Source organism: Acipenser ruthenus, chromosome 37 (genome assembly GCF_902713425.1).
Source record: "Acipenser ruthenus chromosome 37, fAciRut3.2 maternal haplotype, whole genome shotgun sequence".
Taxonomy (NCBI): Eukaryota; Metazoa; Chordata; class Actinopteri; order Acipenseriformes; family Acipenseridae; genus Acipenser; species Acipenser ruthenus.
In genome coordinates this window covers 1,965,347-1,982,880 of record NC_081225.1, presented here as the reverse complement: position 1 = coordinate 1,982,880, position 17,534 = coordinate 1,965,347, and the positions used below count along the sequence as shown (strand labels likewise).

The 17,534-nt window shown below is 44.4% G+C and overlaps 1 protein-coding gene across 1 annotated transcript; it reads left to right on the top strand.

Moving 5' to 3' along the window:
- The first annotated feature begins 2,829 nt into the window (after positions 1 to 2,829).
- On the top strand, positions 2,830 to 16,521 carry LOC117397865 (uncharacterized). Its single transcript, XM_059008669.1, has 23 exons — positions 2,830 to 2,957; positions 3,106 to 3,161; positions 3,477 to 3,566; positions 5,241 to 5,365; positions 5,727 to 5,870; positions 6,135 to 6,212; positions 6,659 to 6,829; positions 7,367 to 7,463; positions 7,783 to 8,006; positions 8,289 to 8,442; positions 8,616 to 8,824; positions 9,311 to 9,428; positions 9,713 to 9,915; positions 10,349 to 10,466; positions 11,308 to 11,477; positions 11,893 to 11,990; positions 12,830 to 12,963; positions 13,281 to 13,331; positions 13,809 to 13,992; positions 14,750 to 14,876; positions 15,094 to 15,181; positions 15,470 to 15,568; positions 16,377 to 16,521. Exons 1-23 carry the CDS (start codon positions 2,935 to 2,937, stop codon positions 16,487 to 16,489), a joined length of 2,874 nt encoding a protein of 957 aa, XP_058864652.1. The 5' UTR covers positions 2,830 to 2,934; the 3' UTR covers positions 16,490 to 16,521.
- The last annotated feature ends 1,013 nt before the right edge of the window (positions 16,522 to 17,534 follow it).

Here is a 17,534-nt window from a genome sequence, read left to right as displayed (position 1 = left end):
AGCTGCTATGTGCACCTCCTTTCAAAAAGTTAGCATCATTATTGTGGGACACCTGTCCCTTCCCCTTTTAAAGGGGTAAAGGTTACTAGTGTGTGGTCTCTATTCAAATTGACGCATTGCAGCCGGGTGTGGTGTAAATGGGTATCCAGTCAGGATCTGAATGATCAGGTTCAGTAAACTTAATGGGTCTAATTTAAGGGAATGGCGCGCATCTTTAAATCTCCAATTCTGCATGCAAGGTATGAGATCTACAGAAACTTCACTTGCAAAGGAGGTCAATCTGCTCATCCTGTTCCTAGGAGCTGATGTTGGGTCTTGCTGGATCCCAGTTATTTCAGAGTAAGCTTGGCAAGGTTTTCCCATTTTATACCATCCTCTCTGTAAATGATTTTATGGTTTCTGCCTGGGAATTTTCTATGGATGTCTGGTAGCCCCAGTACTATTCAACCCTGCCTCAAGCAGTCAAATCTAGATAGAGAGGAACGGTAGTTTTATTGCACCAATTTTTTTTTCTTTTTTTTTTCTTATGTATCTATATAGAAACAAACTGCCATTGACTATCTATCCAGCACAGCTATTTTTTCGTACAGCAATAGAAATAAGTTGCTAAAGGAAGGTAAAAATGTCCATCTCCTTTTTCTTGTTCAGCTGTCTTTTACAGACCCCAGTCACATTTATCCACCCATCTGTATAGTACAGAACATCCATGTTTAATGACCATTGACTTGTTTTCTCAACATGGAAATATACTGGGGACCGTATTTATTGTAGCATCTATCAATTATATTAAATCATTTCTTTTTTTTTTTTTTTTTTTTTTTTTTTTAATTGAGCATTTGCCTGCAGAAAAATCTTTATGAATACAATAAAAGGTTTGGTATAATCTGGGATTTGAAAATACAACCTTACGTTTGCCAGCGTGTTATTCTAATAACTGTCAGTGCTACACGATTAGTTGAGACACAGTATTTTGACAGGTGAAGGCAGCCAGCTAAGAATTCTCAGGAATTATATGTTTTGAATTTTTGAGTCTTTCATCTTGGTCATCCTCATTCTGAGATTCTGGTCTTGAGCTCTGAATTTTTGGTTTCGTGTTGGTGTAATAGTTTAACACTCATTGTGTCCCTATTGGCGCAAGGAAGCACGGTTTCCTCTCCACACTGGCTGAGGAGAGTAATGCTGTTTGTCTTCCCCACTGGACAGAGAAACATTAATTTCTGAGGATTAGCAATACTGAAGGATGGCCTATATATTTGGTAAAAGTAAATTAAATACATTCATATAATTTACTTTAATAAATGAATGGACTTTATTTACCTTGATTTATTTTCACTTTTAATACTGTACAGTTCTTGCTCAATTGTATATTAGTGAAGATTTTTGTACATAAAGGTTATCATGCTTTCATATATCTTTACTTTCAAACAAATAAAAAAAAGTAACGACCCAGACAATTGTTTTGTTGCAGGACTTGTCTGTTAAGTTTGTCTTGTTTATCTTTTATATAGGTTACCTGTGGGGGCTCCCGAGTGGCGCATCCAGTAAAGGCGCTCTGCGTGGAGTGCAGGATGCGCCCTATAGCCTGGCGCCGGTTTTTCGAAACTTTGGTAATCGGATTTCCGCGTTTGATCTGGATTATATTGTGCAATTGGATTTTCCAAAACATCAAAATGCGATCGGGATTACTGTGATCTGGATTTCGTTTTGGTAATCCGATCGCATTTTTAATCATGATTAAATGTTGAAATTGGGTTTTTCTGAATTTAAATAGGAGATCAGGATTACTTTGATCCAAAATACCAGGATTATTGTGATCCTACTGCGGAGGTGGGTTTAGCTTTTAAATGATCACAGAACATCGATATTTTGTTTGTATTGTCATAGCAAACACAGGTTATATGTACAAGTCGATTGTTAGAATATCATATTTACATATTTATTTAGGTTTTGTATCCATGCAAGCAAAAAAGAAAACACATATTCAGTGGTATAGCTTTAATAATAATAATAATAATAATAAACACCACACACGCCTCTTTAAAACTCATCTGAGAGATGCTGGACACCCTAACAACCAGGAAGACGCTGAAGATGTCTGAAAACACTGGTCCTTTCTTCAAAAGTTTTATGTTTATTCAATTTAGATTTAGTTATTTCATTTCTGCTAAGTGGGCATAAATAAAATAACCATTATTGACATGTGTTATATGTGCACTAACATTAAAAATGAGGCTAACATTTGAATGTTACCAGCGATCGATACACTACAGCTGACTTCCACAAAAAACACGTTTTCATTTCAGTTTGAAACTTCCAGATGCTCCTCATTTAATTGACAAGACAAATACCACTCGTTACATTATGCGATTACCAACTGAAACCGAAAGAAAGTATTTTTATAAAGACCATAAAAAGAGAGTGCGTGCCAGTGTCCCTGTCCTCCACGCTGCCCCATAACCACGACATCTCCACACCACAGACATCTTTCAACACGAACCCCCCGAATATATCGAGCTGGGATCGGCGCCCAATGGAGACAGCAGCGGCAGATGCGATGAATCAAGCAATCAGAGCCACTGCGCGCTTCCAGCTCAAGAGGGAACATGAGCCGGAATGGCGTGATTCATTGAATTAAACAGCCATGAAATAATAATAATAATAATAATAATAATAATAATAATAGCATTAGCTAGCTTCCCCGGTCCTCTATACATTTAATGACACGCGATCAGCACGCGTTCAGACACCACGTGGTGACTCATTGACGTCATCACACTCGGGTGCGCTCGGCAGGGCGCGTGTGCGCCGAAGCGAGGCGATTCTGAGGCTTTATAAACCCCGGGGCGCGCCGCGACCCAGCAAGCGAGGATAGCGGCGTGTCTCTGTTGTGAGCGCCAGGGAGTCCTTGTTGATCGGCGGTGCAATCGTATCGAGATGGGGTTTTGGCTGCTTTTAGGGTGAGCTGAGTTTTTATTTATGTATTCTATTATTTGCAGTCGATTTGAACTAGCTCTCCACTTCAGCGGTGTGGCTGCAGCACACTACCGTACCTGATGTGTAAGAATTCATATCCATGTTCATGGCGTTATTATTTTGTATTTGCAGAGTTGCCTGGCTGTGCGTGTTTTTGTCTGCTGGCGTGGTCGCTCAGGACGTGTCAGGTAGATAAACATTGCCCGAAGAACACCCTGTAGCCGCCTCGATATAATATCATCACTTTGCTTCATGTGATCCGTGTGTCCTGGCTTCACAAACTTCAATCAACACTAACATTGGGCTGCCTGACAATGTTACATTAGATAATGAGTCCAGGGCTGCTGCTAATCAGTTGGCTACAATGTTTCGGCATCTGAGACGTTGTAGTTAATAAAGAAAGCTAGTTTTCACTTTGTCAGTTACAGTACTGTTCTCTTGGATTATGTGGTTTTATTTAATGGTTTTTAGATAAAGGTGCGACTCTGATTATCTAAATTCAGGAAACTTCGTGACGGAGTGTCGGGATCGGTACTTCTGGATGTCGACCAATGGCAGGTTTGCCGGCGGCAGCTTCCGCTTCGACGTCATTGGTAAGTCGAGGCGCTTGTAAGTTGTTCAGTCTGCGTGTAGGGTTGCTGGTCGTGGGGTCATTCCACTGCGTTTTGGCATTTTGAGTCCGGTAAACTCTGGGTCTTTATTAATAAACCCCGCCATAAAAAGGCAAGCATTTCGTCTGGGTAACAAAACGTCACGCGTAAACCTCATGTGTCGGTCTAAGCCATTGTCACTGCCGTCGCTGGAGTGGTGGGGGAGGGAATTGAGGCATATCAGGACTTGGAAATCCCATTCAAATTAAACGTGATTCAACAGTAATACACACAGATATCGGCTAGCTGCAGCCTGATCAATGAATCTCTTGTCTGTTAGAAATACATTTGAATTAAATGCAGTAAAATATCAATGCATTTTCAGTTTGTGTTTTTTACATACCAAGTCACACTTTATAATTGAGAATTAAACCAAGTTTATTTTAAACACTTTGCCTTCCTGTCTTGTTTGATTAGTGGTTTGCTTCATGTAGCCCATTGCACAGAAGCTCATAGAATACAAGAAGGCCTCTTAATAAAATACTATTTAAATAGAATATTGTGTTACTGTAGAAAAATCCAAGGTTCATCCAACTGAATGAAATGTTTTCTTGCATAACTATTTTCCTTCAGTGCATTGAACTTCTTTCTTATCCAACCTTTTTGTTTTGAAAAAACCTTGGATTTATAAGCCGGACTTTGGATGCTGATGTAGCAGGGCATGCAACAACTTTCTTAGATGAGATAAAAAAACCTTTTCTGGACCTGTAGGCTACTAATGGTGATTCAATAAACCAAGTACTGCAGAGCCATTCTCCGTGGTACACCGCTTCAGTGACATGCTGTTTAATTTCAGTTTTTCATTTTGATGATGATTATTCGAGCACCGCTCCGTGCTCAATCAAGGAGGATTCAATTCTACGCTTGCGTGCCTTACCTGTGTTTTCCAGCGCATGGCCACCAGGAAGTGAGGTGCATGCTGCGTTACGTTACCTAGGCAACCCAATACAACTTGGAGCGTTGCAACGTGCCTTGACCAGCAAGTCTGGCGAGGCTATCGTATACTTGTATATCATATAAACCTTTCATTCTTCATGTTGTGGACTAAAATATTCCAAGGCATATGTTGCATATTTATGTGAACATTTTAATCAAATTAACATAGGTCTTGACCTCTGACCTTGTAGCTAACCATTGTCCTCATTTGAGGATGGGGTACTGAGCATTTAATTGGTATCCTCTAATTTGACTATTCTGACAGCTTGCCGCAATTCACTGGAAGAGTTAACGAAATGTACTTTGAGCCTTTTGGGTGCTTTTCACACCTCGATATAAAATAAACTGAAGTTGCATTTCATGCTGTTCCCCTCCACAATGATCATTCTCAATTCTCTTCATTGAGCTTCATAGCTGGTGTGAAATCTCACTGCTCTGATTACTGGAACACATTGAACCCGGCTTTCCTCAAAATAGGACACAGCGGCTTGTAGCCAAAAATGAAGGAAGAAAAAAAAATATTGATTTTTCAGAATGTAACAAACTACATAAATGTGCTTTTCTTGAAGTTGGTACTGAATGGGTTGGGTTCTGTCCTCCTGTGTACAGTCAGCTATGTCGATCCCTATGGGAGTTGCTTGGTGACGTGTGTTGCAATGTTTCTCGTGTCTCTCCCTCCAGATGGAAACGGTATTCACCCGCTGAATGACAGCTACGCAGCGACGTGCGGGTTCACCTATTCCTTCAACCTCCCCGGGGACCTGATCTTCAGAGCGTCGTTCTTGGCCTGTCACGTGCAGAGCATGGCGAGTACAGCACTGCAGTAACACTACCGTGCCCATTTCTTTATTTAAATCCTGCTGTTGATGAATTCCATCAATTCTGGACCCATTGCAATTGGCAGTCTTGTTAAAATCCGTTCACATTGGCCACACATTCAATTGCTGTCTGTTGGTCAATTAAATTGGCTTCCAATGAAAAGCAGTTGAACAATGGTCTCCAGTTCATTTTTAAAGGACTTGGTGGAGGGGCTTGAGCTTTTAAAAGGCAATGGGGGTTGTCCCCCAGCCTGGTGATGAACCGCCCTGTTTGCTAGTTCTTCTATCCATGTGTGCCGCTTGTGAAGGATTCTCCAGTATTGAATCGCTCTTTCTCCGTTCTCTCTAGAATGATGTCTCGTATGTTCTCCAGTACCGCTTTGTGAGAATGGACTCTCTGGGTAGAGAGACTGTCTACCCCTTCTCCCTGTCCTGCAGCACTGAGAGTCCCTGGAACCCTCGTGAGGTCGTCTGTGAGGAGAACTACATGGAGGTGGGGTGGTAACCCACTGCCCCTAAAACTAGGGGTTTCATCTGGGTGCTTTCTATTGAGCAGTTGATCATCTGATGGATTAATCACACCCTGGTGATTTTTAGGGGCATAGCAGATTCACCCATTCCAGGTTTAAATATGAACTTGACAAGCCACGGTATACAGGTAACAAGCTCTTGGCAAAACCAGGAATGGTTCGCACTGCTATGCAACAGGAGTCTTGCTCCCATCCCTGCTGTTCTAACCTCCACCCTCCTGCCCCAGGTGTCTGTCAGGAAAAATGTTCCAGTTATCGCTCAGGAAGGACTGGCAAAGGAAGACTGGGAAGCAGCACTCTCCATAGTGAGTGACCTTTCAACTGGGACAGAGGTGTAGAGCAGGGGTGTCCAACTCTGTTTCTGGAGGGCAGCAGTGTCTTCTGGCTTTCGTCCCACCCCAAGCTCTCGTAATTGGTCTGATTTATTTAATTGGACACTAACACTACTTTCCCAGTCTCAATGTTTTTATAGGTAGTGTACCTTGAATCACGTGCACTTTTGAAATCGCCATCTGTAAGACTTTCTAAACCTATCCAATTGAACACAATTAGATCAAGTTAATTGAGAGCTTAAGTCTGAATGAAGACCATGTGGCCCTCGGACTGGAGTTTGACACTTCCTGGTGTAGATGTTTGTTTCTGTAGAGCTTGCACTGCCTCTTGTGGACAGGCTCTGTAAGTGCATCTCTCTTTCCATTGTCTATCTGAATGGCTCTGGTTCTCAGCTGGCTTTCTTTGTGTTGCACTGCAGGCCCAGGAAGCAGTGATGTCCGTGTGGCAGGTCGTGTTCCACCAGACCGGGATGCCCCCTAAAACCATGAACGCCACAGACGCCCGTACCGAGGGGTACTTCATCAACTCCACAACCAGCCGCATCCTCTTCAGATCGCCCTACGGCATGGCAAAGTCAGAGGTGGTCATGGTGAGAACTTTTAAAATACCAGTAATACAAAACTGGTTTCATTTTTATATAGTGTCCATGTGAAAACATCCCAGGACACTCCAGAAATATACATAATGCCAAAAGAGCTCCAATCTGCTTTCTAGTGAAAGGCCAAATGAAATCTAGCCCAATTAATAGATTTTCACAATTTAAGAACATGTAATCAAAGAAATTGTTTTTTTAGTAGGAATCTAAGATTACTATTTGGCAGTTGCCTTTATCCAAGGTTTAATGGGTCTTGAGGCAGTATAGTGTTGTAATGCATGATTAATATTTGAATACAGTAAGTGTATATACTACTGATACAGTATGAACTAGGATGCAATGATTTAAGAACTTGTATCTACAGTGACCTGGTAATGCATTTGCTGAAGATCCAGTAACATGATGCTGAGGTGAAGTCCATGCATGGTAGAGGTAGATCTGCAGGTGCAGTGTAAACGGGTGGGTCTTGAGGAGCCAGTGAGATGCGAGGCTCGTCCTGGTCTCTGCTCCAACGCTCTTCTCTATCCTCAGGTGGCAGGGATCCCAGTGGAAGCCATCAGAGCCACTGTGTTCTACAAGCAGAGGTGGATGCTGCTATTGGTGGACACTTCAGCTGCCTGCGCTAAGAGTGAGTAGCTGAGCACAGCAATCCTAGAGGAGAGCCAGCAGTGTGTCTGCAAGCATTCCCTGAGCTGAGAAGCACCGCAGTGCTAGAGGACAGCTAAGGGAGTCTGCAAGCTTTCTGAGCTAGGAACTTTAAATGGATCAGTCCCATGCATTGTACAAATGTAGTGTGACATTCCATAAATTAATCAATTTGGTTCAATATCTTACTAGCTGAGGTGCTAGTATTTATATGCTGAATCTTCAGTGCATTTGAGACCTCTAAACAATTGTCTTTAAACTAATTCCTCCCCCCCCCCCCCCCCCCTCCCATTTGTCTCTAGACCCCTCTGTCTTCGATGGCACCTACCTGAGCTGGGTCACCCCCAGGCTCCTCTCCCCGCTGGTCCTGCATCCCACCAAGTTTGTGGATAAGCAGATCAAGATGGGAGTGGAGGGGAGGCCCCTGGATGAGATCACTGCTACTAGCCGGGGATACCAGCTGCTAGTCAACAGCACTGCGGTGAAAATCAGCATTCCCTTTGGCGCTGTGGGAGGATATCGCAAGGTAACATAGCCAGGGTCTGGACCCTCCGGTTGGGTTTCCATGCCTATCTGTGGAGGCTTGGTGGTTAAAGACAAGGGGGTGTTCCTGGCTCCGCCACTGACTCGCTGTGACCCAGAGCAAGTCACTTAACCTCCATGTGCTCTGTCCTTTTTGGATGAGACATAAAACAAACAAGGTACTATTAGGAGTGACTCTGCAGCACTTGCTGCATAGTTCACCCCCTAGTCTCCAAGTAGAGGCAGTCTGTCACCCTAATGTGTTTGCATGTCTGGAAATTTGCAGAGTCATGTGATTGACAACAAGTACAACCAGATGTACGCCATTGACCTCTTTCTGGAGCACCAATGGGCCGATGACCTGTGGGAGATGACCCAGCACCGCTCCGTCAAGCCAGTCCGCTCCCCCTACCTCCCTGAGACCCCCTATGTGGTGAACAGTAAGTACCTGCCCACCACAGCCTTGCACTGTTGGAGTAACCTTTTGAGAGTACAGAGTGGTGCGAGCAGGGTTAGAAACTGACACTAGCCCTGCTGTTGCACCCAGTCCTGGGGTTCAGAACTCTCCTTGTTCAGGTATATTCTTGCTCAACCTCTCCATGTCTTTTCTCAGACACCATCCCGAGTGAGAAGGGCTTCACGGTGACCCTTGGTAACTTCAAGCCGGATGTGGAGCTGAAAAATCTGACCATCAACGGGGTTCCCCTTACCCTTCCTGAGGCTGAGAACAGAGGCGTGAAGATCATTGAGGTCAAGCACCCTAACGGCACCAAGGATTTTGTCCTGAAGGTCCCTTTCGCTCACCCCCTCATCACGGAGCAGGTGAGGGTGAAAGCCTGCCTGGTTTTAAGCATAGGCTTTAATTTTTGCCATGCACCTGCAGGCTGTAGCGGTCTAGTCCCGAGGCTGGTCTTGTGTAGGATTTTCTTTAGTAATTCACCTTGGTGAGGGATGAGTCAGGAGTGCAGGTTCCTGGCTGTGCCAAGTTGCTACTCCTTGATTAGAGGAGCATTGGCCCTTATTTCCCCCCATCGGTTGGGCAGTCTGACCCCACCCCTTACCGGCCAGGGACCCAGTAACATCAAGCAGACTCCTACAGTCCATTCTCCAGTGTGGCCCCATAGCTTGATGTCCATGGTGGAGCTCCTGGGTGTAAACGGCTGATTAGCACAACAACCCCTGACCTTTATTTCTCCAGGGCTGTTGTGGGGCGTTGCTCCTGTGAGGGGGTAATATAATTTGGTAAAGGTCAGGTTAATTAGTTGCACAGCAGTTGGCCCATCCCTGTTAATACCTCTTCTCTTGCAGTACATTGGTGATAATTACAGACGATACCTGTTGAACATCAGCTACACTTTGAACATCATCCCTGTAAACGAGCCCTATTTCCACCCAGCCACGATCGTGTGTGACGTTCAGGATGTTGGTAAGTAACGTGGCTGTCTGTGGGAATTCCAGTTGGTAGAACTGAACTAGAATAATGGTTGTGCTTGACTTGGATGCACTGTTCTTGTTTGGCAGTTTTCTGGATCTGGTTAGAGGTCTGGCTAGTTGAAGCTACAGATGTGTCTTCACTGCCAACAACCCCTGTTCAGAACTGCATTCTCCTGAGCCCAGTGCTGTTCCATTGCCTGCCCTCTGCAAGCAGTTTCATTCAGTCTTGGGGTAGACTGGTTCCAGCCCTTGACTCCCTCTCCCTTCCTTCCCCAGTCCATCCTGATGTCAAAAGCTTTTGTACAAACACCAGCATTGTGTTTGAAGTGACCCCAGGCAACATGGACTACCAGTGGGAGCTTTGCATTGGGGAAGAGCCTCTAACCCCAGAACTGGTGGCTCGCCGAGGCTACACCATGACCAGCCAGCCCAAGATCAGAGTGGAGTTGCCGCTCTTTAGTATTGGCTACATCTATGAGGTAAGAGTCTCGGTCCTGGATCTGCCTGGCAAACTCCCACTAGCAGGGCTGTGGCTGCCATTGTATGGTCGGGTGTATCAATGGGGGTTTAAGAGCTAGCCCTACTTGTTAATAACTTCAGGTCCTTCATGGATTAGAGCCATGCTATCTCCAACAACTACGTATATTCCTATTTGTTCCTGGGAATAGAATGCGGCGTTTAGTAGCTGTCGGCTGGAGCCAGCGTTTTGCTGTTCTCCTGTATCCAAGGTGACTTGCAGGGTTCCAATGTAAGACTATCTAAATATTAAGCGCAAGTTCTATCTACAGTGACAATAGTACATTAGAGGAGGATCCAGGAATGTGGTGCTTGGGTCTGGCAGATCCAGTGCACAGTAGGAGGAGGGAGATCTACAAGTACAGTCCAAGTGACTCCTCCATGCTTCTCTCTAAGGATATCACTCTGAGGGGGCTTATTGGTAAAGTGGTGTTGATTCTCCGAGATATGAAGAGCCTGAAGGAGGAGGACAGGTTTGAACAGCGCTGCCCGTTCCCAACCAATGAGATGCTGGGTAAGGGTGGCTTTGCTCTTCAAGGGGGGGCAGGGGGTTCCTGGTTCAGCCACTGACCCGCTGTGACCCTGACAGTCATTTAAGCTTGTGCTTAGTCCTTCAGATGAGATGGAAAACAGAGGTCCCTAGATTTGCATAGTTCACATGTTGGTCTGTAGTCTCTTTGGATAAAAGCATCTGCTGAATGATAAATTGGATCGGGGGTGGCCAAGGTTGGCCCGTCCACTCCTGGTCTTTGTTCCAACCTTGTTCTAAATATTAATGTAACCTCAAACCAGACCTTCAAGTAGTTGACTCATTTTGCCTTTTGGCTTGGCCCTCCAGGACTGACTGGACACCCCAGGACTGGTTGATTCTACCCTGATTTCGGTATACCAGTGTGAGGGTTGAACTTGAACTGCCATTGTCGTCATTTGAGGATGGGCTACCGCCCTATCTATTTGAACAGCTACCTGTTAATTCTCGTTGTTACTGTAACCGCTAGTCGTGTCTAATTGTAACTAATTCTACAAATCTAGCCCTTCGGATGCTTTTATGACACATGAATATAAAATTAGAAACGTAAGCCTAAATGATCAATTTTTGTTCTTTCCTACCCACTGTGAAGCTCAGTGTTTTTTTTTAATTATTTTTGTGCTTCATAGCTGGCATGAAACTTGACTGCTCTGGTTATGGGCACATCTAACCTGTCTGCCCTTAAAACAGAAAGCAGCAGCTTGTAGCCAAAACTAAGAATTGAATAAATCTCCAATATCCAGTTGCAGACATGCATCCCGTGTTCTGAATTTCTAAGATTCCATTGTTAATGGGTGAAGTCTGCATGCTTTGTTCTCTGCTCCAGTGTGCATGCCTAATGGAGTGATGTCAGTGCTGGTGGTCCCCATGGCTCCTGTACCGCCCGTGAATCTTGCCAGGACCACCCTGCTGGATCAGAACTGCAGGCCCACGGAGGCTACCTCAGACCGGGCCCTGTTCACTTTCCGGGTCAACACCTGTGGGACCAGGAGCAAGGTGATGGGCTTCTCTCTGAATGCTATTCCTTAATCTTGGGACATATCGGACAGCGCTTGCCTCCTATTGCAGTGCTGAAGCATGTGGTGGTTTTCTATTGGTTCTAGAAGTTGGGTCTTCATTGGTTTAGTTATTTAGACGTTCATTGGAACGAAAACCAAATGACCCTGGGATCCCAATTCCCAGGGGTTGAGCAGCCCTGGTCTAGATGGGTCTGTTTCTATGGAAATTTGAGTGGGGGACTCCCATTAATGAGCTGTGTAACATGTTGGAGGAAGCTGGATTAAATAATAGCTCAGTTCACCATGCATGTTTGCAATTACTTTAGTCTTTGAAGACTATGCTTGTCTGTTCTATTGGTTCATGTTTACGTACTTGCTAGTTGGCTTGATTTACCTGGCTGCTATGTTTTCAGATTGATAATAACTACCTGGTCTACGAGAATGAAGTCATCTATAGTCGGGAGCTGTTCCCAGCCAATGCTCCCGTCATCACCAGGGATTCTGAGTACAGGTGAGTGGAGGAGGGATCAGGGTTATGCAAGGAGCCCCGGAGTGTTCAACAAGATGTGCAACACTACAGCTATGGGAAAGTAGCATCTCCCTATAAAATGAACTCCTCTAGCTTCATTGTCAAATGAAACCTGCTTGTTATGATAACATATTGAATACTGCTATCCATATACTTAACAAGTAACTTGTAGTGGTTTAGCTTCATGTCCAGCTAAACTAATGTAGGTTATGACTGTCCAATGCAATAAAGAATAATGTGCAACAAACCTCTGCAGCTGTGAAATATTTAAAGGGTCAAAATGGAGCGTTAAGGGAGTATTGTCATATGTTTTGGGCATGGCAGACTACATGGTACTGTAGATTTGTTCAACTAAATTGCTGCAAACTTCACAATTGAAAAATGTGACCTTTTGAAATCGAACAGGGAATACTTTACTACTGTGGCTTCCAGTAGATTTGCAGTGTGATGTAGTTTCACTTTCCATGATCAATTTAATTATCAAACCTGAAATTCTAGGTTATGCAAAGCTTTGGCTGTAGATTACTTATTGTGTGAATGGATGCTTGAAGTTTTCAAAATTTAGGAGGCAGTGAGTTACTGCTTTTGAGGACAGTGTAAATGAAGTGAAGATGAACTAGAGGGAAGGAGACACACAGCAGTGAGGGGATGGAATGGGCTGCCTAGGGTTACCTTATGTTGAGGCAGAGTCGGTTGGCTCCTTGCAAGACCCAGCTTGAAGTTCTGGGATCAGTCAGCTACTAGAAACCGGATGAGCTTGGATAGGCCGGCCTCCTCTGTCTGTAAACTTTGTCCCAGCGCTGTCAACACCCTCTTTGTAGGCTGACTATCCGTTGCCGGTACCCAGTGAGTGACTCCAGGAAGATCTTTGCTGAGAGGAAGCTGGTTCCAGCCCCTGGATCCTTCACTGCTAAAGGAGAGGGGACCCTGCAGCTCAAGTCTGCTTACTACAGTGGTAGGTGGGGGTGTGTGGCTTAATCTACCTTTGGGTGTGCTCTGCCTTTAAGATTTATAAATAAATCCATGCATCAACACTTCAAAACCAGAATAAGCTGTCCTTGTTTCCATTTACAATGGCACTTGTTAAAAGCTGGTTTACTGGCGGTGGCTGTCCGTGCATCCTGTGGCATTTGCTTGTATCTGGAGGGGGTGTCATTTATGAAATATTGAATTGCCAGTGTACTAATCCTGTACAGTTCTGGTCAAGTACCGTATGGACTTGCTTGCAGCTGTGACATTGAATGGATGTTGCTTTATTTGTTCCTCTTCTAGGTGACAAGAGAAGCAGAGATGTCTTGAATCTGAAAGCCCGTCTTGCTAGAGGTAGGACAGCCTGAATTAAACTCTTCGTACGCGCTCCCCTGTCCACACTACCTGAGTAACACAATCCAAACTAGGGGCTTTAATAGATTATTGATTGATCACACCTGTAGATTGATTGGTTAACCCATTATGTGCTGTGAGGACAGGCCACTTTGTATTTCTTTAATTATGATGTAACAATTCTGCAAAAATAGGCCTTTGGATGCTTTTATGATGTGTTTTTTATAGACTGAAGCCCTAAATCCATTTTAAAGCTCAATTGAGTTTCTAGCCAGTGTGAAATGTCACAGATTAAGGGAACACATGCAACTGTTCTGTTCTCAAAACAGGATGCAGTCGTTTGTAGCTAATTCTGTCAACGTAAAGGCTCACTGAAGTTTCTGTACAATAGTTAACAGCCAGCAATGGTAGCTCTACCTGTAATGACTCCAGAGCTTTACAAGCATGGCAGAAGATGACTTTTTTCTCTCCCTGCAGATGTGAGCTACTCCCAGTTCTACTCTGCGTTCCCTGTGTCCCAGTCTCTGCTGGAGCCCCTGTTCCTGCAGGTTGAGCTCCTGAACCCCCACAGCCTGGCTGACCGCCTCCTCCTGCAGGACTGCTGGGCCACACTGACCCCTGAACTGGACGCCAGCCCTCAATGGGACCTGGTCACTGACGGGTGAGGGGGTGGGCTGTGCAGATACTCTGGGCTCATGCCATTCCTTTAACATGATGGATATTGAATGAAACCTTAACTTCACAGCAAGGAAAGCTGCCTTTCTCCCACTTGCCCTTCTCTGCCAATTGATGGCAATGCTCTTCCACACTGCGTTGACACTCTCTACTGGGAGATGCAGGCATGGGAATCAGACTCCAATTGCATAGCAGTTTAACCCATTCTAGGTGTTACAGGCTTGATTTTAGCCACAGTGTAAAATAACCAGTTCAGCTGTGTTATGAGTTTAAGATGTTCATGAGCTTGTTAGCTACACATACTGTGACTAATGGCGCTCTTATTCACTTGCAATGGGTGGCACTGCTAAGCAATAAGAGTCTTATTTCCATCCTTGCAGATGTATTTTAAGTTTCCTCCTGAGGTTCAGTCTTGCCCAGGACTGTAATCCCACAGCTGTCTGCATTGGGATTCCTGTGGGAATGAGTGGAGCCTCCTCCTCCTCAAAGTGAAATTGCCTTGCTTGCATTTGTACAGTGCAACTGACTTGCACACATTTGCATGAACTGTCTGTAAAGACGAATGGCACCTATTGGGTTTTAGTATCCACTGGTCTATAGTCTACATGTGTCTTCACTTGCTCCCCTCCTAACTCTGCTCTTGTGCTTTTAAACTGTTTGCTGCCTCTTGCCCTCTCTGCTAGTGCAGTCCATTCAGCTGTGCTTCCAATGCAGGCTTGCAGTGACTGTGTTCCTCTCTGCAGCTGCCTGGTCACTGGAGATTCCTACTGGACTCTGTTCCACCCAGTGCCAGCCAGGACCTCCCCCCACCTCCAGAGGCTTGAGGTCCAGGCACAGCAGTCTAGCAAGGACCCTGCCTTCTGGAGACAGGTTAGTGACCCTGCATGAAGGGTCTCCTCTGATTCTGTGATCACCCAGAACAATTCACTCCATGCAATTGGTCAGTTAATATGAATGCTTTTATTAAACTTCAGTAACAGCAAGCAATAGGAAAGGTATTAATTCACTATGAACTTCAGACCGTGTGGCAGTGTGTTCCTGTTCCTCTGCTCCAAGAGCTGCCTCTCCCTCCTCTCCTCCTCCCCAGGTGTATTTCCATTGCATGGCTGTAGTTTGTGATCCTAACCTGGAGGATACCTGCAATAAGACTTGTGTACCTGGAGAAAAGAGATCTGGTAAGCACTGGCAGTCCTGAATACAAGCTGGAGGTTTTTTATTTATTTTATATATATTATGCGAGTTATTTAAATCCTTTCTGCTTGCCGTGCTTGTAGGTAGAGCTGCAATTGTGGATAGGCTGAAATTTTAAAATTGAAGTAAACGAATCCAAACATGAACATTGGTTACAGTATAGCGACTCCAAAGAACATCCGATTTCTAAAATCAAACCTCGGAGCTGACATTCTCATGTCTGTACCCTGGATTACTGGTCTCAAGCTTTTGTGTGTTTGGTTTTCTCTCAGCCCGTAGTGTTGATCGGTACAGCCAGATCCGAGGCTATGCTTCTGCCGGGCCAGTCCAATTGGTACCAGAAGGAGGAGTTGTGGACCTTAAAACGGCAGGTGAGACTTCTGTTGGATATCCTAGTCATTGAATTTTCAATCTGGATTTGATGCTGTGGAGTACCCAATAGGAGTGAATAACTAAAACACTTCAATATGGGAGGCTTTGTGTTCTAAAGGGACTTCACACCAGGATGTTCAAATCCCGGCACTGCCATGGACTCTGACCCTGAGCAAGTCATTTTTACCTGCTCATGCTCCATCCTTTAGGATGAGACGTGAAACAGCGGTCCCATCATCGGGGGCTGCAGCAGCTGAGGCACAGTTCACCCCCTAGGCTCCAGGTTGCTTTGGATAAGTGTCCTGCTAAATAACTGACCATGGCTTCTAGTATTTGCAGTCCTATCCCACTAGATGGTGGTAAAGGAGCACCAGGATTATTTTGAAGCAGTTTTATTATAAGCTTGATTGGACGGTGTATAGGTAACAAGCTCAGGTGTGTCTTGCTAAACTACTAGTGAAACCAGGAATGGATCAAAGTGTTCTGGATTGGGAGTCCTTTCCATTCCTGTGATGCCTCATCAGTATTTGTTTTATAGCCAGCATGACACTTTACTGGTCTGATTTACGGGCACATCAGACTTGACTGCCTTAAATTAAGGGCACAGCAGTTTGAGTCAGAACTATTTCTGGTTCTGAAGACATGATTTTTACAATGATTCACCAATACAGATGGTGTTCAGTTGTACTTTCAGGAACTCCATGGTAATTTGTGTAGGTCATCTGAGTTGCTAGGCAATGCTGCCTGTATGGGTGGGTGTGTCTTGTGGCTCCCCCTGGGTCCTAGTGCTCACTTGGTCTTGTTCAGTTTCAGACTCCTCCCCCCTGTCCCTCTTCGTGCCGGTGCTGGGCGTGGTGGCCGCTCTCCTTGGAGTTCTGCTCGCCTTTCTTGTTGCTCTTGCTGTCAGATCCAGAAGATGATAAACTTGCTCTAATCTAATAAAGATCTTCATATTCGAGTCTCGTGTCCTCCCATTGCTTGCTTTTCACACACTTGGACCCTGACGGTACACAAGGAATCGAGCACTTTGTTCAAACGGTTTCTTAATACATTGAGAGGAACTCGGATCACAAGGAGGAAACTGACAACTTGACCTGTCTGTACACTTTTATACCCAAGCTGCTATGTGCACCTCCTTTCAAAAAGTTAGCATCATTATTGTGGGACACCTGTCCCTTCCCCTTTTAAAGGGGTAAAGGTTACTAGTGTGTGGTCTCTATTCAAATTGACGCATTGCAGTCGGGTGTGGTGTAAATGGGTATCCAGTCAGGATCTGAATGATCAGGTTCAGTAAACTTAATGGGTCTAATTTAAGGGAATGGCGCGCATCTTTAAATCTCCAATTCTGCATGCAAGGTATGAGATCTACAGAAACTTCACTTGCAAAGGAGGTCAATCTGCTCATCCTGTTCCTAGGAGCTGATGTTGGGTCTTGCTGGATCCCAGTTATTTCAGAGTAAGCTTGGCAAGGTTTTCCCATTTTATACCATCCTCTCTGTAAATGATTTTATGGTTTCTGCCTGGGGAATTTTCTATGGATGTCTGGTAGCCCCAGTACTATTCAACCCTGCCTCAAGCAGTCAAATCTAGATAGAGAGGAACGGTAGTTTTATTGCACCAATTTTTTTTTCTTTTTTTTTTCTTATGTATCTATATAGAAACAAACTGCCATTGACTATCTATCCAGCACAGCTATTTTTTCGTACAGCAATAGAAATAAGTTGCTAAAGGAAGGTAAAAATGTCCATCTCCTTTTTCTTGTTCAGCTGTCTTTTACAGACCCCAGTCACATTTATCCACCCATCTGTATAGTACAGAACATCCATGTTTAATGACCATTGACTTGTTTTCTCAACATGGAAATATACTGGGGACCGTATTTATTGTAGCATCTATCAATTATATTAAATTATTTCTTTTTTTTTTTTTTTTTTTTAATTGAGCATTTGCCTGCAGAAAAATCTT

Excerpts from the sequence above, each read along its gene's own strand:
- LOC117397865 (XM_059008669.1), top strand. The coding sequence starts at position 2,935 with ATGGGGTTTTGGCTGCTTTTAGG. Across the intron at positions 8,443-8,615 it reads GACCCCCTATGTGGTGAACA|ACACCATCCCGAGTGAGAAG; the intron begins GTAAGTACCTGC and ends GTCTTTTCTCAG. Across the intron at positions 9,916-10,348 it reads GTATTGGCTACATCTATGAG|GATATCACTCTGAGGGGGCT; the intron begins GTAAGAGTCTCG and ends CTTCTCTCTAAG.